General features: G+C 43.4%; 1 protein-coding gene across 2 annotated transcripts in view; it reads right to left on the reverse strand.

Moving 5' to 3' along the window:
• Positions 1-23,373, reverse strand: part of NNT (nicotinamide nucleotide transhydrogenase) — a 90,393-nt gene that overhangs the window by 54,094 nt on the left and 12,926 nt on the right. For both annotated transcript variants that reach the window (XM_080933533.1, XM_080933532.1), the window contains exons 4-7: positions 22,835-23,052; positions 18,036-18,123; positions 14,169-14,257; positions 8,473-8,660 (exon numbers count right to left, since the gene is read on the reverse strand). In XM_080933533.1, the coding sequence (XP_080789659.1) occupies positions 8,473-8,660; positions 14,169-14,257; positions 18,036-18,123; positions 22,835-23,052 (583 nt within the window). The remainder of the gene's footprint in view (positions 1-8,472; positions 8,661-14,168; positions 14,258-18,035; positions 18,124-22,834; positions 23,053-23,373) is intronic.

Consider the following 23,373-nt stretch of genomic DNA (forward strand, 5'->3'; position numbering starts at 1 on the left):
TTCCCAATCATGACTTCCTCAGTAAATTACACTGAGATGTAGTTTGGAAGCATTCAAATTAGATGGTAGTTTAAAAGAAATTACTAAATTCTGAAAACAGTTTCAACAACTTACTGACATACAGCAAAAGGATATACCCTTGGTTTCCCTACAACACTAAATTCAAAAAGTCATTTCAGTTAAACTAAATAACAAAGATTTTACTGGAAGATTTTGTAATGTACCTCTGAATAAATCAAGGCAAACATGATCATCTGAAATCAATAAATTCTCCTGGGTCTATCATATTGGAAAAAGAATCCAATCTTCGCAGGCAAATTTGATCAAAGAAGGGGAAGGGAGGGAGGGAAGGCAGAGAGGGAGAGAAAAAGACAGAGAAGGAAGGAAGGGAGAGGAGTAAGGAGAGGGGAGGGAACAGGGGGTGATAGGACAGGAGAAGAGAGGAGGAGAGGGGAGGAGAGGAGAGAAAAGGGGGAGCGCAAGGGAGGAGAGAGGAGAGGGGAGAGGAATTATGAAGAAGCCACAAAAACTATTAAGAACAAAAAGACAGCAAGATGAAATGGATTAACCACAAGTTTTTATAATGATTCCAAAAAGCACAGAGAATTATTTACTGGAATTACTCAATGACATGTAATCATGGGGAAATTCCTAACTTCCTGGCCTGTGAAGCATCAAATTAGAGGCTCAAGAGGAGCTCTCTGCCTTAACCCAGCATGGTAAAGTTCACTCCATACTCACAGATGCACAAGATACAGGATCTGTTAACCTAAAAACCAAGACAGACTCGTCACAAACAAGCACTCCGAAGGACAGTCTCAAATGTAATGCAATACTACGTGTTCCCTAAACGCAAAACTAAAACTGTCAAGAAAACAGTACAAGCATCAGCGTTTTACGTATTGAGAAATTTCATTATAAACTGGGCCTGTGCCGCTAATCCTAGCACTTGGGAGATGAGGGCTAGAGGATTGGAAATACAACCTAATCACCAGCTACAGAGCAAGGCCAAGCAAGCCCAGCCTGCACCTGCATTATAAGCCCTGTCAGAAGAGTAGTGGTAGTAAGAGAAAGAGAGGGGGAGGGGGAGGGGAGGGGGCAGGGAAGGGGGGAAGGGGAGGGGGGAAGGGGGTGGGAGAAGGGGAGGGGGAAGGGGGGAAGGGGAGGGGGAGGGGGAAGGGGGGAAGGAGAGGGGGAGGGGGAAGGGGAGGGAGGAAGGGGGAGAGAAAAGACCCATTATAACAAGAAGTTTTCCCTGTTATGACATGTGAATAAGAATATGAACCATCCCCCATAGCCTTGCATATTTGGGGTTTAATTGCTTATGGGATTTGGGGAAATGACTAAATCCAGAGGCCACTAACATAACAAATAGATTAATCCCCTGATAGATTCATACTCTGATGACATTTTCAGAATTTAGGAGAAAAATAGAAGCTGGGTGGACTTCTTGGAGAGATAGGTCACTGAGGACATCGGTGGAGAGAGAGCATCCTTGGCCTCCCTTCCCTTGCAGTTCTTCCTTCTCATCTCCCTCCTGTCCACCAGGATCCAAGGCACCCTGATGCATTTGTTAGGGGGTGCATTAGAATGCCCTTTGGAATTTGTTTGTCGCTGTTAAAGAGATAGGGCTGTTAAAGATGTGACTGAATTAACCTAGGGCCTGAGCCTAACTTTATTGGTATCCTTAAAAATGAAGAGATTAAATATAAGATGTGACACCAGGAGTGCGCACACATAGAGGAGAGAGAATAGAGGCCTGAGAAAGGAAGCCATCTTCAACCAAGGAGAAACCAAATCCTGCCAACGACTCAATAATAAACTTCTAGACACCCCCACACACAAAATGGTAAGCAAATTATGTCTCTATTGTTTAATCTATACAATCACTTATACTTGGCTATGAAAGCCTTAAGAAACCAATATAATTGTTAGCCTATTCTCAGACACACATCTAGTCAAGAACTCCCAGCTTCATTCACAGATGATCCGACTGTCCATGTGACTGGTCTTAGCAAAAGAAATGGAAATGAGGGTGTTGTGTGACACCTGTAGGCCCCCCATGCACACTCCTCCAGCAGAAACAGTGTTCGAGCAATACCTAATGAACCTCCACAGGGTGGGAATGAGACCTGCTAATGTTACATGGGCAAAGAGTAGATTTCTACAATAACCAAACAGTTTTACACTGTTGGATCAAGGTGTTATAGCAAAGATTGTGAATTTAAAGTAAAAGAATAGAGCAGATGGGAAGGGATTAGGAATTCAAAACCATTATGTGGTAAGAATAAGACATTAATGGTACCTCGACCTAAAAGCGGTCTCACCTCCCAAGCCATTCAGTTCAGGGACTGGCAGGGAGAAAAACATAATACTTCTTCATCTTGCAACATACTTTTGGAGAAATAACAGGCCAAACCAGCATATAACTCTGTGGCATAAACTTTCCTAACAGAGCATTTGTTAAACATGGCTCAGCAATCCATGAAGTGTGTTGTGTCAGACACACCCTAAGAAGTCAAGACTGACAAATGGCAGCCGACTCTGGCACTCCCCATCTGATGACAAGTGGCCCTATCTGTGTTGAAAGCTACCAAGAGGTACGTAGACGGCCTGTGGTTACCAATCCTTGATGTCGTAACCTAGAAGCACTTCTTGCTGTCTTTCAAAAGAAGTTAGGCATGGCCCCCCGGTTGACGGATGGGGCCACCCACCCATCTGCAAAATTTTAACCCAGAATTGCTCCTGTCTAAAAAAAAAAAAATACAAGGATAAATTGTGAAGCAGAGACTGAAGGAAAGGCCATCCATGGACTGCCCACCTAGGGATCCATCCCATATACAGATACCAAACCCAGACACAATTCCTGATGCTAAGAAGTGCATGCTGACAGGAGCCTGATACAGCTGTCTCCTGAGAGACTCTGTCAGATCCTGACCAATGCAGATGTGGAAGCTTGAAGCCAACTATCGAAATGATCACAGGGACCCCAATGGAGGACTTAGGGGAAGGACTGGAGGAGCTGAAGGACATTATCTGGAATCAGTGGGAGGGGAAGCCCTTGATCCTGTGAAGGCTCGATGCCCCCGTGTAGAAGAATGCTAGGGCGGTGAGGTGGGAATGGGTGGGTGGGTGGGAGTACCCTCATAGAAGCAGGGGTAGGGGGGATGGGATAGGGGGGTTATAGACGGGAAACCAGGAAAGGGGATAACATTTGAAACATAAATAAATAAAACATCCGGTTTAAAAAGAAACTCTCAGAATTTAAAAAAAAAAAAAAAAAAAAAACCCTGTGATTGATAAACTCTTCTGGCTTTTAAAAGGCATTGTATGTTTGTCAAAGCAAGAATTCTCTCCGTGGAATTCCAGCAGCAAGTGCCTGTTACCATTGTACTAGTCTGCTGTCTGAAATGCCATCTTTTCAGACCGCTATCCTACCCTATGAAGTTTCATCCAAGAAAAATGGGCAGCATCAGATGCAGAATAATTCATGACTCTATGCAGACCGTCAGAGGAAAGCATCTCCTTCCCAACTCGTCCCCAGGCATGGGGGATTTGAGGGTCCTATGACAGATATTTTACAGACCCTGACCAGTATAAACACAAAGCATACTGCTACCTAACCGGAATTAAATCTTAGAGCAAAGTTGTCTCCCTTCCTGGCAAGACACTTTACAATTCCTGAAGACCCTCCACTACTTCCTGAATCCAGTGCCTGAAAGGCCAAGCTAGCACCTCCAATTGCAGATGGGGCATGTGTTCTAGTTTTGGATAATTTAAGAAAGCTAAACTTCTGGCCTTAAATTAATTCCTGCAATGTTCCTTTTTTCTTTTTTTTTTCTTTTTTCTTCTTTTTTTTTTTTTTTTTTTTTTGTGAGCCAACAGTGTTCCACCCAGCTTCCTTTACACTGCCTTGAGAGGATAAAAGCAGACATGCCAACCAAGACCTAAGGAGGACACGGGATTATGAGTTGAGCAACACTTGCTGAGCCACTCCTGTGCGTTGAAGCACCAGGCCAAGCGCTGGCCATGACAGATACGGTAGAAACAGACACGTTTCCTGGGCTCACGGGAGGACAGGGCAGTGAGGGCAGAATGGGGCTCAGCACTGCTGTGGTGTGAGGCACAGGCGAGATGCTCGAGTGCAGAAGGGCCTTGCATCCACCGCTCAGTAGGATGCCGGAGGCACTGCAGAGGAGGCAACTGAATAGGTGGGATTTCAAGAGGCACGAGAGAACAGGGACGGTGTGTCAAAGTGAAAAGGCAGTATGTGACGTCACGACAGTGCCTTACATCATTTGAGGCGATAACTGGCCGGCAGTCACTAGTTAGCATGAGTTTAACATGAAACCCAAAAGCTAAGTTTGGACCAAGGTAAAAAGGAGGAGGAGGAAGAGAAGGAGCAGGAGGAGAGGGAGGAGAACAAGAGGCACAGGAAGAGGAGGAGGATGACGATGGTGACGGCGATGATGGACGGTGAGAACAAGGAAGATGAGGGGCAGCAAACATATCACCAAGTATCAGCTTTATAACATGGGTACCTGGGAGTCGGGGGGCTATGATCGAACCTTGACCAAGCTAGATGACTTCAACTAAGGATGCTGGGAACCTAAACAGAGCAAGACATAGACACCGTTATTAGATAAAATCCCAGGCCTTTCAGGAGCTATGGGCCAGTTCGCTGAAAAGAGCATGACCTAAAACAGGAGATGGGAAAAGAAAGCTATACAATCGCAGGCTTCGTGCGTTTTTGTTTTGGTGTGTGCAGTGTATGCATGTGTGCCGGCCCATATATGGATGTGTGCACCCATGCATGGAAGGGGGGCCATGTGTGGGGACCAGGGGTGAACATCAGGTATCTTTCTCTACTGCCTTCCACCTTACTTTGTTTTTCTCGGACAGGGTGGGGAGCTCAGTGGCTTTCCTCCTCCGCACTGAACACCACTGAACTGCACTGTAGGCAGCCATTCCTGAAGCTACCTGCCTTCCGTAAAATCCTCACCTCCGATGCATCGCCCAACTCAGTAGAGGCAGCACAGCAACTTCCACACCACTAAACACTCAGTCCACACACACGACATACTGACTGCATTTTCACTCCCCTCCTTTTTTTTTAACTTGCAGGACTTAAGCCAGACGGCCTTTTGAGAGCAGACTCTGGGACAATGTACTGACCACTAACTCCCTGCAAGTGTAACATGAAGATCGTGGCTTTGGAAAATAGAGAATGCACTGAAACAGATTAGCAAAGCCAATCATCACACCGTCAACCTTCTACCAAAATACACTGAGTAGAGACCGCTTGGAGGGGGAGGGGGAGGAAGAATCACCATCTGAATCTTGTAATCCCCGTATTTAGGAGTCTGAAGCAGGAGGATGACAAATTGACAAATTCAAGGCCCCTCTGAGCTACACAAGACCCTGTCTCGAAACGAGCTATGCAGATCTGTACAAAAGCATATTTACCTAAGAGGTCCAGAGGTACATCATTCAAAGCTTTATAGTCAATAATAAAGATATATATGGTGTCAAATACCATTTCTCCTTCCTGTCTTTATTATTCTTTCTATGAGTAAATGTCTTAGCGCCCTCTGCTGGCCACTTGTTGAATGGCAGCTCTAGCACTGCCCTCTCCTAGGTGCAGGAGCTCCTGGTTAGGGAGTTAAAGCACAGACAACCTAATTCCTTCTGGGAGTCACAGTCACAAAAGGGGGATCCTGAGGTGCTCTGCTGCCACTGCTTGCATTTGATTTCCATCATAGCTGCCAGGTTCCACAAACACCATTCAATGGTTTCTGACCTCCATCCACAACAAGTACTCAAAGAGAAGCCTCATTTCTACACACCCATGAGATGGGGGCCATGCCATCCTCCTTCCTGTCTTCCTGACGGACCAGCACTCAGGTGGGATGGCGGCATCTGGAGAAATCAGCTCATCTACCAATTGTGTAAACAGAAGTCGTACCAAAAACAAAAACAAACACTCAAGCAAAAGAACTCTTGTTTTGGCTTGGAACAAGAACAAAATGTCCATCCATTTCTGAACGGCCCTAGGCAAACATTTGCCATTTTCTGCTGTGTACTCTGTATGCAAAGCAGTTATTCTCAGAGCTGGTGAGTATAAAGTGAAAATATCAATCAAGTCTGAAAACTATTGAAAATGCTCTCGATTCTGGAGGATCAGATATCCAGCCCAAATATCATTCTTTCTGTAAAACAAACAAGCATGTCCATTTCATTAATATGTAAACTTGCTTTTTTCTTAATAAATGCTAAAATACACATAAACTAAAAACTGCTTTCAAATAAATGTCTAACTAATCTATTGCCAGTTTGAAATGTCTGATTTGTACACCTCTAGACCTGGGCACATGTAAAAATTTCTCAGGCAAAGGGGTCATAAGGAAGAAAGTTTACGTTTTGATATAAAGAAGAGGAGGCCTGAATAGAATCAGGCGCTAGCTGCCGCATACCCTTAATTCCCACCGTCTCGCTTGCTTCTCAGTCAGGAAGCAGAAAGAATCACGGGCCACAGTGCTTACCGTTCAAAGGATGGGGGAAGAGGTAGGAAAATACAGGATGTATCCTGTTCAAACTACTCTTTACTGGTCAATAAATGTTTATTGGTTTGATAGTATGCACCCTACACAAACACTATAAAAAAAATGTTAAGATTTAAAAATAATCCCTGCTGTGATGAACCTCACCATCTGGTTGAACAAAACAAACAGGCCAGGGCTGGAGAGATGGCTCGGTGGTTAAGAGCGTTTACTGTTCTTGGCAGAGGACCAGCATCCATGTCAGGGGACTCCCAACCGACCCTGACTCCCACTCTGGGGAATAGATCCCTCTTCTGGCTTGCGTGGCACTGCACTCACACTGACACATACATGTGCAAGCAATTAAGCATAAAATAAATCCCCCAAAAAAACTGGCAAAAAATATTAACATAGTGCCATATCCTTAAGTAAAAGCATTCCCTGCAGATCCCATAAATACGTGCATAGACACAGAAACACTTTCTCGTGTGGAAACATTATCACCAAAATATTAGCCAAGATGATCTCTGATGGAATTTATGACTTGTTTCTTAACTCCTTAGAGTTTTCAGTACTTTTCTACCATGAAAACATAGTGCCTTGAGGAGGAAAAACAGATCAGCACTTTATCACCACCTATGGATCCGGTGCTGCGCATAGAAAATAATCTCTGATAGAAACAGTTACATGAAAGCACACAGGAAGAAATCACATGGTGTTACTAGTGACTTAGGTCCCTGGTGGCTGCAGTGATTTCTGTGGTATGCTTTTTCATTTTTCTAGCACTTTTATCACAAAAAACAAACAAACAAAAAATTCCTTCCTTTAAATTCTAATGGGTGTAGTAATGTGTGTGTTTCTTCCTGAAATCACTGTAGAATGAAACAGAGCTTTTCAACCCTAAGTTTTGCTGGAACTGCCCTGTGGTGACTGTAGCAGCCCAAACACTCAGACAAAGTGGCTGTGTGTTCTAGAGAACAATACAGTCGCCACCTTGGTGGGGAACAGGAAGGCTCAGCTAATGGTGATTGTCCGTTGAGTTAGTGTTCCTCCTGCCTGCCCTGTGCCTCAAGATGGGGTCCCCTACTGCACCAGCAAGGGAAAGGCCAGGCTGGGGCGCCTGGTCCACAGGAAGGCATGCACCACTGTTGCCTTCACACAAGTCAACTCCAGAGACAAGGATGCTCTGGCTAAGCTGGTGGAAGCTATTAGGACCAATTACAATGGCAGATACAATGTTGCCACCACTTGGGAGACAATGTCCTGGGTCCTAAGTCTGTGGCTCACATTGCCAAACTGGAAAAGACAAAGACTAAAGAACTTGCCCCTACACTGGGTAAGTATCCTGTACACAAATATAAGTACAAAATTATTGTCCATGTAAAACATTTTTAAAAGAAAGTCAAACACTAAACACTTTTTTTTCACCCTTGAACTAGCCAATTTTGTTTGTGTGCAGGGTGTGTGTGAGTGTGGGTGTAGTATATGTTTTATCAGTTTGACACAAGAATTATCTGAGAAGAGAGAACCACAGTTGAGAAAATGGCTCCATAAGACTGCAAGCAAGTCTATGAAGCATGTTTTTAATTAGTGATGGGTGAGGGAAGGCCCAGCTGTTTGTGGGTGGTACCACCCCACGCAGGTGGTACTGTGTTGTGTAAGAAAGCAGGCTAAGCAATCTAATCATGGAGAAGCAAGCCAGTAAGCAGCACTCCTCCATGACCTGCCTCCTGTTCCTGCCTTGAGTTCCTGCCCGGACTTAGATCAGTGAGTGTCACCTGAGAGCTGTAAGCCAAACCAAACCTTCACCTTTCTCAACTGCTCTTGGCAATGGTGTTCTATCACAGCAACGGAAACCCTAACTAAAACAACCCTCAGTTAAACGTCAAAGTCTCATTCAATCTTTGAAGATAATGTTTACTAAGTAGCGCACCTGGAATCAGAGCTGTGCTGATCAGGATGTCCACTTCCTTGCATTGCTGGGCAAAGAGCTTCATTTCAGCTTCAATAAACTCTTTGGACATCTCTTTGGCGTATCCTCCTTGGCCCTCACCAGATTCCTTCAAGTCCACCTCCAAGGGTTCTGCACCAAGGGATTTGAACTGTTCCAAAGCAGCAGCTCTGGAGTGTTGAAGGGAAAACAGTAGTTAATTAGATCTGGGATGCATTCATCAAAATCCTCATTTATGTATACACTTTAAATCAGTGGTTCTCAGCCTTCCTGAGGCCGCGACCCTTTAATACAGTTCCTCATTTTGGGGTGACTCCCAACCATAAGATTATTTTCATTGCTGGAGGTTTATGTTAAGGCGATACATGATTGGACATAGAAGAGATAGGCAGAAAAAGGTCTAGGAACAGAAGAGGAGGCAGAAGATGATTGGGGGAGAGGGGATTCTGGGAGGAACAAAGATGCAGATGTGTGTGTTTCTCTCGGTGCATCTCTTCATAAATAAGGTTGTTATGAATGTTTTATAAGGGATGGAGTTGTACAAGATCATTTGACTTAGCTAGGTTTGCAAATTATATTATACCTATTGGATCAGAGTAGTTGGAGTGTTCTTTAATGTAGTGGTGGAATGCATAAAGCCCAACATGGAATTGGGATGTGCGTGTCTAAGGCTTGGCAACAACACGCCATGGGGAAGTGAGTGAAAACAACACACTAGGTGGTCCTATCCACCCAGGACAGAAGCAGCAGGGGCAGTGGAGTGACCCTCGCCTGAGTTCTTAGAGGTGGCATGGAACAGGATATAAGGTTAAGCCTCCTTTTAATATTTACCACAACACATTGCTATTTCATAACTGTAATTTTGCTACTGTTATGAATCATAATGTAAATATTTTTGGATAGAGGTTTGCCAGAGAGGTCTCAACCAACCCACGGAACCTCTGCTGTAAGTAAACCCTACATAGTTCAAAGTCAACCGTTTAATTTGCTACCTCTGGCTTGATTGTTTCAATGACTTCTTAGACATAGGCAATTCTTGCATATCTTTTCAGAGGGGTAAAAACAAGAATCCCAATTTCTATCTAAAGGAAGAGAAGAATGTCATTATTGCCAACCCCAATTATGTTTCTTTTGATCCCAATATTGATAATGATATGATATCTGATACAAATTAAGATTTGCTATCACGGGCTGGAGAGATGGCTCAGCAGTTAAGAGCACTGACTGCTCTTCCAGAGGTCCTGAGGTCAATTTTCAGCAACCACATAGTGGCTCACAACCATCTGTAATGGGATCATCTTCTGGTGTGTCTGAGGACCACAAACATACATAAAAATAAATAAATCTTTAAAAGAAAAAAATTTTGTTCTTACTCACATCACAAAAATTGAGGTTTTTCCTTTTACAATTGTCCTGAGTTTGTTCTCTTGTAAGATTTTTTTTCCCCACATAAATGACTTTTATTAGAAATACCTTAATATTCAAATAAAGTGATGGGGGGGGGTTCTGTCCTCATAAATTTTCTGACTGGTTTTAGAAAGCAAATGGATGTAGTGACGCATGCCTGTGATCCCAGAATGTAGCGGGTAGAGGCAGGAGGGGAATAGGATTTCAAAGAGAGTCTAAGCCATATGAGAAGATGCCTCAGAGGAAAATCATAATGAACAAACAGTCAATTGTAAAGAGCCAACATATTTAGATTATGCAAAGTGTATTCAATTTGAAATAAAGAAATAAATGCCACCCAATCACTGTATTCAGAAAATGGGAGCCAGCAAAGATTTCAGTGGTGGAAATCACCACTAGCTCTGCCCTACAATAAACCTCAAGCATCCTAAATGACCACAATCACAGGAAGTGCCCACTGCAATCACAAATGTGGTCATTAAAATATTTTCTATATTAGCCAGGTGTGGTGTGAGGAAGAATGTCCCCATAATTCTCGGCTTCCTGCTCCAGCTGCCATGCCGAACTCTGTCTTAATGGACTCTTACCCTATAAACTCTCTTACAAGCTGCTTTGGTTGTGGGGTTTTATCACAGCAACAGGAAAAACAGCTAGTGCATCAGAACTAGTGGTACACCTGTGTTACAGGGCTGATGCACAGTGAACTCACAAAGACTGTGGCAGCAAGGCCAGCGCCTAGAACAGGTCCAAACCAGCACAAGATGAACAAGTACGCAGGAGCTCTCTCCCACAATCGGGAAGCTTCTCCAAATACCAGACTCTCACAAAGAAAAAATGAGTTCCTCCAGTGGAATCTTAGTGGGTTCACAGCTGCACTTAAGGGGTAGGCCCCATGTCAGCAGTAGACGACCAAAACAAAAGAAGCCCAAAGGTATTTTTGAGATGTTTTGGCTCATATTTGCTCTGTATGGGCATTTTCTATCTTACTACTCTTTTGCTTGAATATTATGGTTTCTGATTTTGTGTTTTTATACATTGTGTGTGTGTGTTTGTGTGTGTGTGTGTGTATTTTTATGTGCCTGTATGCATGTACCTGTGTGTGTGTGCTTATGTGTATATGTGTGCATGTGGGTGTGTATATGCACGTGCATTTGTATGCATTTTTCATTCTCTTTCCTTGTTTATTTTTAAGCTTTAGTGGGGAGCACTCATTTTGTTTTATTCTTGTCTCTGTCATTTTTATTTGCCTGTTCGTGTTCTTGAGCTAGAGAGAAAGAAGAGGCAGAGTTGGAAGGATGAGGAGGTAGGGAGGATCTGGGAAGAAGTGAGGCTCAGAATATATTGCGTGAAAAAAAAAAGTATTTTCAATTAAAAAAAAAGAAATGAAATCATAAAATCTGCAGGAAAATGGATGGCCTTGAGATATAAAATATTAATGTACCCAATTTCAGAAAGGAAAAAACAAAACAAACCTGTGTCCTTCTTCACATTCAGACCCTAGCTATAAACCATACATGAATATGAATATATCAAACAGATGTCCACATGGGTGCAGAATAACAATACAGAGGAGAAGAAAATGGGCGGTAGGAAGAGGAGGAGATGAGGGAGAGCGGGATGCCTGCAGAGGGCTCGTGAGTCACGAAGAAGGGTAGAAAGCTAATTGCTTTTCCAGTCTTAACTCTGTCGTGGCTTCTTTCTGTGGTGTGCAAAAACATAGTCGATAATTAAACTGTAAACAACATCTTCGGAATGGCTTTGGAATGGCCGTTCTAACTAGACAGAAATTCGATGAGATGGATGAAGTTCGGGGCTGAACACATGTTGCTCTAGAGCCTGAATTAACCAAGCTGTGTGATGCCCATTACATCACAATGCAATGTGTTACTTTATGGTGGTTTTTATAGTAAGAAAATAAATGACAAATAGAAGTAAGATCTTAGTTACCTTTCAATTGCTATGATAAGACACCATGACCCACAAAACTTATAAAAGACAGTGTTCTGGTTAATATTCAGGGAGGGCAGGCACAAGGTAAGACAAGGCCTATAATTGGGCAGTGAAAAAGTAAGGTGGAACAGAGTTTTGGAAAGGAAAAGCCAAGAGAGGGGAAGAGGCAAGATGGAGGAGAATGAGGCCCAATGCCCATGCAGTTTTAATTAACCACAGGTAGCTATGAATATCTTATAAGGGAATAGCTTATAAGACAGTCTTATCTTGATAGGCGAATTATATCATATCAATTGGATCTGAGTTTATTGTGTGGACATTTTGTGGAGTGTAAATTTACTGAGATAAATCGGATTGTTAAATTACAAGTTTCTTGAGTTTTGATTTTGTCGGGCTGATGGGAGTTGTGATGATGGCCACATGGGGTGGTTACTGGGAGTGTGGGCAGAGTCAGTGGCAGAGCCTCGAGGGATCCGCTGCTGCTGGGACCTCTGGAGTCATTTTTACCGGCTTGATGGGAATGGGAGCAGGGTCCACAGCAGAGTCGGAAAGATCGCCACATGGACCAAAGAGTAGCTGGAGGCAGAGTCTGGAGGGCGGCCGCTGCTGAGATGAAAATACCCAGCTAATGCCATATGGCTCTACAGTGCTGGCCATAGTGAGGGTTGGTTCTATTTTTTAATATTTACTGCAATAAGAAAGCATTTAGAGCTCACAATTTCAGAGGGTCAGAATCAATGACCACTGTGGTGGGAATATGGCAACAGGCAGCCAGGCATGGTACTAAAGCAGTACCTGAGGGCTCACATTTTAAGTCACAAACATGGGGCAGAGAGAATGTTAACTGGAAACAGTGTGGGCTTTTAGGATCTCAAAACATGCCCCACGTGACACACCTCCCCAACAAGACCACACCTCCTAATCCTTCCCAAACATTTCCACCAAATGCTGACCAAGTACTCAAACATGTGAGCCTAGAAGGAGTCCTTCTCATTCACACACCACTGGTGGACTTATCAACAGCTGTACTCTACCTGCCTACTCAGTTCACAGTATAAACTGTGACACCAGTACACCAAATGCTCAGCAGCTAACCCAGCAAGTTTTATATCATTTCCAAGTCAAAAATCTATTTCTATTACTAATCTAGCATCATTATCCATTATAATGAAACCACAGACAATCCACTTTCTAAAGGTTTGAAGCTTTGGAAGCTCTGCTCATCAGCAAACACGCAATGCCACTTTGGGCCCCAACTCTCCTTAGCGGACATTACGACTACTCTGGAACTGCGTCATTTGTCTCATGCAGGTGAAGTGGATTCATAAGCACCTCACTTCTCTAAGGTCAGAAAAAAGCTGTCTGTCGTGTTCTATAAACACTCACTCTGTGAAGTCACATCCTTTCCAACTTGGATTTTTCCTTATATTGGTGGTTGGACAGTACAAGGACATGGGTCAGTGGGCAGAGCATGCGCTGAGCACACCCAAGACCCTAGATCCACCCTCCAGCACTGAAAAGGAAATCGACAAGACCGGCAGCCATGTTGTCACCCCAACACCCTCACTTATAATAAACATATATGTGTTTTGAACCTCCCCCCAAAAAAATTGAACAACAAAATGATAACTGGACTTAATGAGCATCTAATAAATGCTGGTATCTGGCATCTTCATCAATGAAGAAGAATTTTAATTCTTGGTAATTAACAGAGAAAAATGTCTTATGATTGTCTTAGAGAAGTACAACATACACAGGAAAAAAAATGGTTTCTCCTACATGTACCGTAAGCTTCAGAGAAAAATAGTCATTTTTCTCCTTATGTCTGAACCATATGCCCTAGCAAAAAGACTTGAAGTATAGTTCCTGTGTGGCTACTCCTAGGTAACAATCGGTCCAGAGGGTGGGTCTGTAGGCCAGTGACTGAGCTCTTACCTGGCATGTATGAGAACATGGTACAATCCTCAGTGTCACCAAATAAAAAGTAAGTGGAGGCTATGACGCCAGTTTTATCTGTTTCCATCCACTCAGTGCTAGACAAAGTCTCCTCCAGGGCACCTGTTAGCTTTGCTCATTCCCTGCCTGGTGCCTGCTACAAGTTCACTAGAGACAACTCTGGTCCCATTGCCGACGTACACAAAGAACTAAGGCCTAATAATTATCAATTACTTTATTATTTCTGGGGGGTTTTTTTGGTTAACAATAAATTTTTTATCGAGCCAACTTTTAAACAGCAAAAAGATATTTTTTTTTAATTGGGAAGAGCAAAGAGGAAGAGCAAATGTTTTCAGTTAAATATTAGTCACTAGTTAAATGCTCACCTTGTATCAAATCCTCGGACAACCGCGCCCATTGACTTTGCTGCCCCTGCAGAGGCGAGTCCAGCAACCCCGCCACCAACTATCAGGATCTGAGGAGGGAAAACAAAAAACAAAATAACAAGGAAGGTTTTAAAGCTTGTTACCAGGTGATGGCAAAAGATCACCAGGTGGCAACTCTCAACTGGTGATACAGATCAACCAGGTGAATGCAGCAAGGGTCTGTCCTTCTGCTGAATCCCCTGTGTTTTTGAAATTGATCAAAGAAATTGGCCAGCAGCAGACGACGTTCCCTAAAAATAACGCCCCGGCAGCATCTCAGAGCAGAGGCCACAAAAGCACAATTAGTGCCACACATGTTAAAGACTGACCAGTTCGTTCTCGATGTACAGAAACTACTACCAAAACACCAGGATGTTATTCCAACCACCTCTCCCCTCTGAAGCCAAGGCTTTCCTGGGTTCATAAAGCACGCGCACACACACACACACACACACGCACACACACACAGTGTCAAACATGAGCACAACGTTGACAGAGTATCCATGACAACTACTATTTCGTGCTCAAATGCTTCCAAAGATCTGGGAAGAAAACACAGAACTGAGGACCATCTTGAATGATCTATGTCTGAAATTTGATGCAATGTAAGTAAATCTTTACCACAGAAAGATCCGAGCCAACAGAACCCAAGAATCCCATGGAAACTCCAGCCTCCCTGGCCTGAGAGAAAGATGAAAACACTGTTGCTGCTTCTAGCCTTGAGCAGCCAGCCCTTCCTGGGGAACAAGGCTTGTGATGTATCCCATAAATGGCTAGATTGAAGACAACCCCTTGTCCCTGTAGGAACAAGCAACCATCACCCACAGAAACAGATGTTAGTAAATTCTCACCCACCCATCAGGCCTACACTCCTTCTGTCTTTCTAAGAAGTCTATGCTGTCCAAACTGTGTGCTCCCAGGACCCCTGGGCAGTACCTCAGAAACCATGGCAAAGGTGATGGTCGTTTATTAGGAATGGAATAAAGTCCACAGAAACTGGGTTGGAAAGGGACCTCGGCAAACAAACATCGGAGTCTAAACTCAAAAGCACCAACCCTGTTCTACACAAGGTTTCAATAACTCAAAAAAGAAAAACATAGTAATAACAAGTATAAGAAACGTACAGGACTAGAATAATTATCCTGTCGAGAAATAACAGATGCATGAAACACTCTAATCACATTCTAAAGCAAGAAGTAGAAGGAGCTGAAGGCCATCCTGAGCTACAGAGCAAAACAGAATCTCAAAAATAAAAGGAAAAACATTGAAAAGGATACATGATTATAGTCGGGAGAAATAAAATTCAAGAGATCTATTATACAACAAAATAACTAACAGTGAGGCTCGGAAGACGGCTCATTGAGTGAAGTACTTGCTAGACAAACACAGGGACCTGAGTTCAGATCCCCAGCCCCCGTGTAAAAAGCCAGACACAGGGTGCCCCATCCGTCCTACTCTGAGTTGCAGCAACATAACCTGTAGGAGTGACCCTGCATCAGTCAGACAGAACTTTGTTTTCTACATCACCATGGATCACCCTCCAGTTTGCTAATCACCATACAAGGCAGTGGTTTGAAAACAACTGACCCAGGGAGTGGCACTATTAGGGGGAGTGGTATTATTGGAGTAGGTGTCACCTAGTTGGAGTTGGCGTCACTGTGGGAGCGGGATTTGAGGTCCTATGCTCAAACTCCACCCAGTTAGGAAGAGAGCCCCCTCCTAGCAGTGTGAAGAAGACAATCTTGTCCTGGCTGCCTTCGGATCAGGATGTAGACGTCTCAGCCCCTCTCCAGCACCATGTCTGCCTGTGTGCTGCCAGGTTTCCCGCCATGATGATAATGGACTGACCCTCTGAGCCTGTGAGCCAGCCCCAGTTAAACATTTGCTTTATAAGAGTTACCTTGGTTATATCAATTCTTCACAGCAATGAAACCCTAACTAAGACACACTTCAAAGCCAAAGGTGTTCTTTTTCTAGAACACAACAGACTTTTTTCCATTCAGTATCGTAGCTGCTGCTCCCTTTGGCTAGCATCTTAAATCCTGAGTTTCTCTTTCATTCCTTCCTGTCTCTGCTCAGATGCCAGGGGAGCCCTTCCTATCCCCTAGCTTAGGGAGTTAGCAAATTCTCATCAGTCACCACCCTGTCACCTTAGTCATTTTGCTATAACAACATTACATCATATACTCATCTGGGTCTCCCAGTCTCCATAGTGACAAGTAACTTTTGTGCAGTAGGGGTGGTGCCTTTCTTCTCTGGACTGGTCACTCACTCTTCTTCCGAGCACTCAACCCATCACATGCACTAAAGTGATTTTTAGTTCATTTCAGACAAGTTAAAAAAATGTTTAAAAACAAATTTAGAATATTATACATAACAAGCCCCAACTATACATAACTCTTCTATTTTATAAAATGATTTCCTACATGAAGCCAGTTACTTAAGCTGAATTTATTTTTTTCTTTTGTTGACTATTTTATTTACATTTTTGAATTTATTTCTCACTGACACTTTATTTACTTGTATACAAGAGGTAGGGGAGGGGAAAACATGTCACAGTATACATGTAGAGGTCAGAGGTAACTCATGGGAGTTGTTTGGTTTTGTTTTTCCTTCTAAAAGTGGGTCCCAGGGATTGAACTCAGCTCATCAGGTTTGAAGGTCAAAGAAGCCTTTATCCCTCTAGCCACTGAACATAAATATTAGTGCAGTCCCTCCCACCTTTCAATAACTCAGTGAGTCTCTTGTTAAGCCTCTGGCTTTTTTCCTTTTCACTTTTTAATCATATATTACAAGTTTCCTCTCACCTTCCATGCCTTTCTGAAAAGATCCTAGTCAAGACGAAATAGCTAGCCTGCAGATTACTGCATTTAGCCAGTTTAAGAACAGCATCGAGTTTCTGGCCAGTCTGAACACCAGACATGTCCACATAGTCTTATGCAATAATAAAGGACTCCATTTATACACCCTGTTTCCTATGCCTGGAGTCGGGGTTTGTATTCACTGGACAACCTATCAAAGGGCCAGGTGTAACCTCCAGTGCTGTACCCTCCCGATCTCTGCTTGTCATTAACCGCTCTCTTTCTCTGATCGTGCCACCCCCCATTACTTCCTGTCCTCTTGGTGCCCCTCCCCCACCTCAGCTGACAAGACAGAAAACATCAAAGAAGAGTCTTCTACAAACTACAGCGCTGCAGTAACCAGGAGACACGAAGTAACAGTAAATTCACCCACAGATCAATCTAGACAAAATCCATAAAGAACTCAAATAAGTCAAAGACCGAAAGGCAAAAAAAAAAAAAAAAAAACTAGAACATTTAAAACAAACAAACCAAATTTTCTTTCAAGCAATATTCAATGTTCAGCTCTAAAACGTCTAAGTACAATAACACAGCAAGGCTTTTAAAAGTAACCATATTTTATGACACCTTCATTTGTCTCATTAAGAAACACTGGAAGTGGGGCTGGAGTGATGGCTCAGTGGTTAAGAGAACTGACTGCTCTTCCAGAGGTTTTCAGTTCAATTCCTAGCAACCATGAGGTGGCTCATATCCATCTACGATATCTGGTGCCCTCTTCTGGCGTGCAGGCATACATACAGGCAGAACACTTGTATACATAATAGACAAATAAATCCTTTAAAAATATATATTTATATATGTTTATATATATAATATATATGCTATATATTTTAAATAAAACGATATATATGTATATATGTGTGTGTGTGTGTATATATACAGATATATATATATATATATATATATATATGTGTGTGTGTGTGTGTGTGTGTGTGTGTGTTCCAGAAACACTGGAAGTTTTACATACCTTCGCTGGGGGGACTTTTCCAGCAGCTGTGATCTGACCAGTGAAAAACCTTCCAAAATGATTCGCTGCTAAAACAACAGCCTTATAGCTGAAAAAAATAAAATAGAAATATTTTTATAGACAGCTCCATAAAGGTCCATACAGGACTACAACCCGTCAGTTAGATAGCTGCAGAGGCATAATGCCTGTGCAGCATTCTACAGCAAGATTTGTTCTCTGCACCATTTATATACTTACCCATTGACCTTTACAGTCAGCCTCTGAATGCGTACAATCACCACACTTACTCCATAAACACAGACATGAAGGTGAAAGGACCACTTGCTGTGAGCGCTCAGCTACTTAGCAGCAGAGCGAGAAATCTGCCCTGGGCAGCAAGCCTGTGGAGAATGACTCTCACCCAAAGAGCTACTCTGCCGCTTTCTAACAATTACTACAGGTTAGCCAAGATAGAAAAAGTAAAGACACTGGATGCCATCAGCACCTTTTTACAAGCATTGAGGCTCCCTGTCTTCAAACCTCCCCCTTTTTTTTTTTTTTTTTTTTTTTTTTTTTTTTTTTTTTTTTTTTTGAACCATGTTGTTCACATTTTCTTCGATGGCTATGAAGTACTTACATTACACTGGGGGAGGTCTAGAGTAGCTGTGACCTTGTATATAATATTTCAGACTTGGGAAAAATGACTACCCTTCGTCTGTAGTGGGCAAAAGCTTGAGCTCCTGAGACAGAGCCTACGATCAGCTCTGAGACCCTGAGCAAAGTTAACGCTCTCCTTATCTATGTAATAAGAGCCAAGGAGTGCATCAGGCTCTGAAAGCTACTGGGAGAACGTGGGTGAAATATTAGGTGTGGGTCTTGTCACATGACAAACGCTCTTGTCGAATGACAAATGCTCAGCAAATAGGATTCAACTACAGAAACAAGTTACCCAATAAAAACTAACAGTGGGCCAAGTCTGTTCTTTAGTACGGTTGTCTGGGACACACTGTACTAACCTCACTTCCCTATTATCTTCGCTTAGTGAAATACAACTATTTTAGTACTAAGACTCATGTGCTGACTTGCAGCAAAACCTCTCCCTCGTAGCTGCAATCCTTAATAAAACACCTAGTGCAAAAATACATTATCATCGCTGCTATTACTGTAAGTTAGTCACAGTGGAGCAGAAAACAATGTCTAAATGCAACCTGCAGTCCGTGGCGCTAATGGGACCTGCTTATATTGTCTCGAAACATTTTGTTTGCTCTAACAATTCTACGGCAAAACAAAAAGCACTGTTGCAGGGCTGGTTTTGACATTCTCCCACTGACACATGCATCTTACATGACAGAATCAACAGCGAGTAGAAACTCTGCATGGTACATGTTAAGCCCCACTTTGTGTAACAGTCACTCTTCCAGCCGCTAAATATGGCAACCGTTTCTTTTGGCCCCTGGCATAGATTTTATACCACAGACAATGTTTTTACCAAACCATTTGCTACCTTATCCTAAGGATAACTAAGAGCGTTTCTATTTATTTGTTACTTGTATGTGTTCGTGTGGGAGTACTTATGTCGGAGGACAGAACCCGTGGTGATCAGGAGCGCTTTATGGGTCGAGCTCTCTTGGCCGCCCCCAGTTGTGTGAACTTGTTTTCACTTCAATATACTGACAGCCCGTATGAACGGGATGAACAGCTGAAACACAAGGTAGAGCCTGTGGCGCGCATTTGACACACGGCGAAGTTTAACTGTTACGTCTAAAACAGGAAACCTGGGCCAGTGAGATGGCGCCGTAGGTAGAAGTCCATGCCACACAACCCTGCCGGACAGTTTGGTCCCAGGAACCCACATTTACAAAGCTGAGGAGTCGCACAAATCTGTAGTCCTGGCGATGGGTGAAGCTGGGAGCGGAGGCCGGGAGGTGGCAGGAAGCAGCCAGTCTAGAGTACAAAGCTCAGTGCAAACAAGAGACCCTGCCCCAGGAAGACCCTACTCCAGAAACCCGTCCTGACCACCAGACATGCTCGTTCAATCTCACTCCTGCACACACAGATGCCAACAGACTTAAAAAACAAAAACCTAAGAGCCTTCCAGTTCATGAAAAGAGTTGATTTCTATTGGCCCCCCCCCCAACCCCACCCCCGCCCAGGCACTGCTTTCTCTTTAAATCCTTCCGCTGGTGTTCCCATCACTTTAGCTCAAAATTTAGTTCAGTTAGTTTCCTTGGGAAGCCGATTTCGTAAACGTTACCCTGTCTCCAGATTGTCCCCACCCGCTCAGGTAGTCAGCGGTCCCTCGCAAGCCACGCGGGGAGGAGCTTAGAATGCATCCCTATGTGACTTTCCACACAAAACATATGCAGTCTTTCCCATTCTGTAGGCTGCCTCGTCCTTGATTAACAGTCCCCTTTGCAGAAGTGTTTTTGTTTCATGAAGTCCCACTTGCTGACTCTTGGCTCAGTCTCCTGAGTGACCAAGATCCCATTCACAAAGTTCTTTCAGAGTCCAGACCCTGGTCTTCCCCTCACAGGCCTTAGAGATTCAGATATAACACTGAGGCCTTTGTTTGGTCCATTTGAAACTGACTTGCGTTCTGGGTGAGAGGGAAAGATAAAGTGTCTTCTGCAGGTAGATGTCCAATTTTCCCCGCAGTGTTTATTAATGGCGCTATGATTTCTCCAATGCATAGTTTTCTCATCTTTGTAAAAAAAAAAAAAAAACTAGTTGACTGTAGGTATGTGGATTCCATCCTATTGATCAACATGTCTATTTCTGTGCCGATATCATGTTGTTTTTACTGAGGAACTGTGGTATAAGAATGGTCATGCCTCCAACAATGTTTTTAATTGTTAAAATTTTAGAAAGGTCATAGGGAAACCTATTAATATCATAGGCATGTGTGTGTGTGTGTGTGTGTGTGTGTGTGTGTGTGTTAGTTTAATTGAAATTAGTCTACACATGGGGATAACGCTCCTCCCAGAAGCTATAAGAGTTAAGAGGGAAATAAAAGCTCAGTATCAGGGTTAAGGACATGAGAGTAGTACGGATGTTACATTGATGATAACTTTTCTGAGTTAAGGCCTGCTCCAAAGAAAGAGACTCATACCTGGGTACTTTAAATCTGGCCAAGAACCCATGGATGCTCATAAGCCCCAGGGGTTAAGCTACTGCTTTTAGTTTGCTAAGTGGACAGAGGACTGAACTGCTGTCTAACTTCATGTCACCATTCCCATGTTTGCGCAGCTCCTCGATCACATCAGAGAGTCTTCTTGGGTATAGTGCATAGCAGTTATTGCAAAGTGCCGATTGGTCGAAGTGCAAAGAGTGAGTGTCAGCCACAGACAAGGGCACAATTCTACACACCTCCTCCCTCCAGCTCTCGTGGAGACCACAGCAAAGTTCTCCTGAGGAAGACCAGACCACTGCACTCAGGAGCCCGCAGCAGCTGAGGCCACCAAGACAATCAGCACTTCAGCAGGGAGATGAGGGGCTCCCCCACCCCTCGCTGTGGAACAGGAAGATAGATTCTGGAGGAGGAAGATTAAGGTTTTTGCTTTAATTATGTGGTCCCTGGTTAGTCAACCATGCTCAAGTCGCTGGCCCTACACCCATGATCATCACAAAATGGACTTGGGGGTCAGTGAAGCTGGAAGAAATTAGGAGGAGTGGGGGAGTGAATGTGAATGAAAACACACTGTATTTGTGTATGAAACCCTCAGTGAATTTCTTTTTAATTCTGTATTTTATTAAATAAAAATAAGAGCTCTAAAAGAGAGACATGGAAGAGAACAGTGCTGACGGGCATGAGATCCACTGTCAGCGGGGCTCTAGTAAAAAGGACGGACTGTGACAGGAGAGGAAACGTCCCTCTAATGTGGAAATTTTCTTAATTCAGTAAATACTTTACGCCTTACTTAAGGAAACCCTAAGCAAGATGAGCAACCTAAGCATGGCCTGTGCCTGTAATCTCAGCCCTCCGGAGGCAGTGGGATCACCCTGAACCACACAGCGAGTTCTAGGCCAGCCTGGACTACACAGCTGGACTGTTTTTTTTTTTTTTTTCATTAGTTAGTTAATTACTTACAATACAGCATGCTAAGCACTCCTAATACAAAAAATCCAAAGTCAAAACTGTTCCCCATGGAGCACTGGCATTATCACAAGCAGAAAGTCCCAGCCCTAACATCACAGGAAACATGTAACGGGTCACAGATCAAACACAAAAGACCAACATGGTATTTAAAATATCCCAAGGAGAGAAAGACCTTCTGAAATGCACCATTTCATAAAGAAAATTACCAAAGTATATTTACAAAGCTACCTCCAGGCTATGTGTATGAAGCATAAATAAATCCCATGTGTCCACTTGGATCTCGGGTCCAAAACACCTCATTATATGAATATTCCAAAATCTGAAAAAGTCAGAAATCTGAGCCGCTTCTGATCCCAACTTTCCAGGGGCTCTCAACCTGCGTTACATCAAACCCACGCAAATGCCAGTCTCGAACTGTTTGTGACCTGCAAAAACAGCCATGTCAATCTGAGGCGTGTGCACACAGCGTAGAAATACAGCCTCTTCATGCAGACACTGGGACGGACAGCTACTTTCTTTGGTAGGTAAGAATATTGTTTCTAAAGATGGGACATGCAGCAGAAATAACTGTGACTACTGTGGAAAGAAATAAAGTGAATCATAAAAACCAGTTTAAGTGTAAAAAGCTCAGTGCCCAACAATTTTGACAAGTTTAAACTCTGTGAACACGGTGCTACCTCCCTGTGGTTCTGGTCAACCGAAATGGGAAAGAATATATACCTACCCGGAAATGTTGGCCATGGAGCTGAGAGCATCGTAGCCCTGGGCTATTGTCACTCTTGGAACCTGGTCCATCGCCAGAACTGTAGTTTTTCTTTCGGAAAGTTTATTTAGCAAGTCTGGATTTTGGGCTGGGTAAATGAAGCTAATTAGAGTTCCCGACGGCTTTAAAAAGTCAGCTTCGTGAGCCCCTAACGTCGGGTTCACCATGGGGGCCCTCACCTGAAACAAAAGCCAAGCCATAGATTAAAACTGCCAACACCTTCACCGAGTTTTTTTAAGTAAACGGGACAACGTATATAAGGCGCAGCACTATGTTTAGATGGTACTTCTGAGAGAAACCTTCCATCAATAAATGTCTGCCTGAACCTAAGAAAGATAAGAGAAAGCAAGATGTACGCTAGCTATCCTGTGACTAATGACCTGTGGTTTGCTCTGGGTAAAATGCACACACTCGAAGTGCACAGCACCAGGTCATCTGTGACAGTCACACAGCACTGAGCTACTACAAGGATTTTACAGGGAACCTGGTCTCCCCAAACT

The sequence above is a fragment of the Micromys minutus genome (genome assembly GCF_963924665.1).
Source record: "Micromys minutus genome assembly, chromosome: 20".
NCBI classification, from domain to species: Eukaryota; Metazoa; Chordata; class Mammalia; order Rodentia; family Muridae; genus Micromys; species Micromys minutus.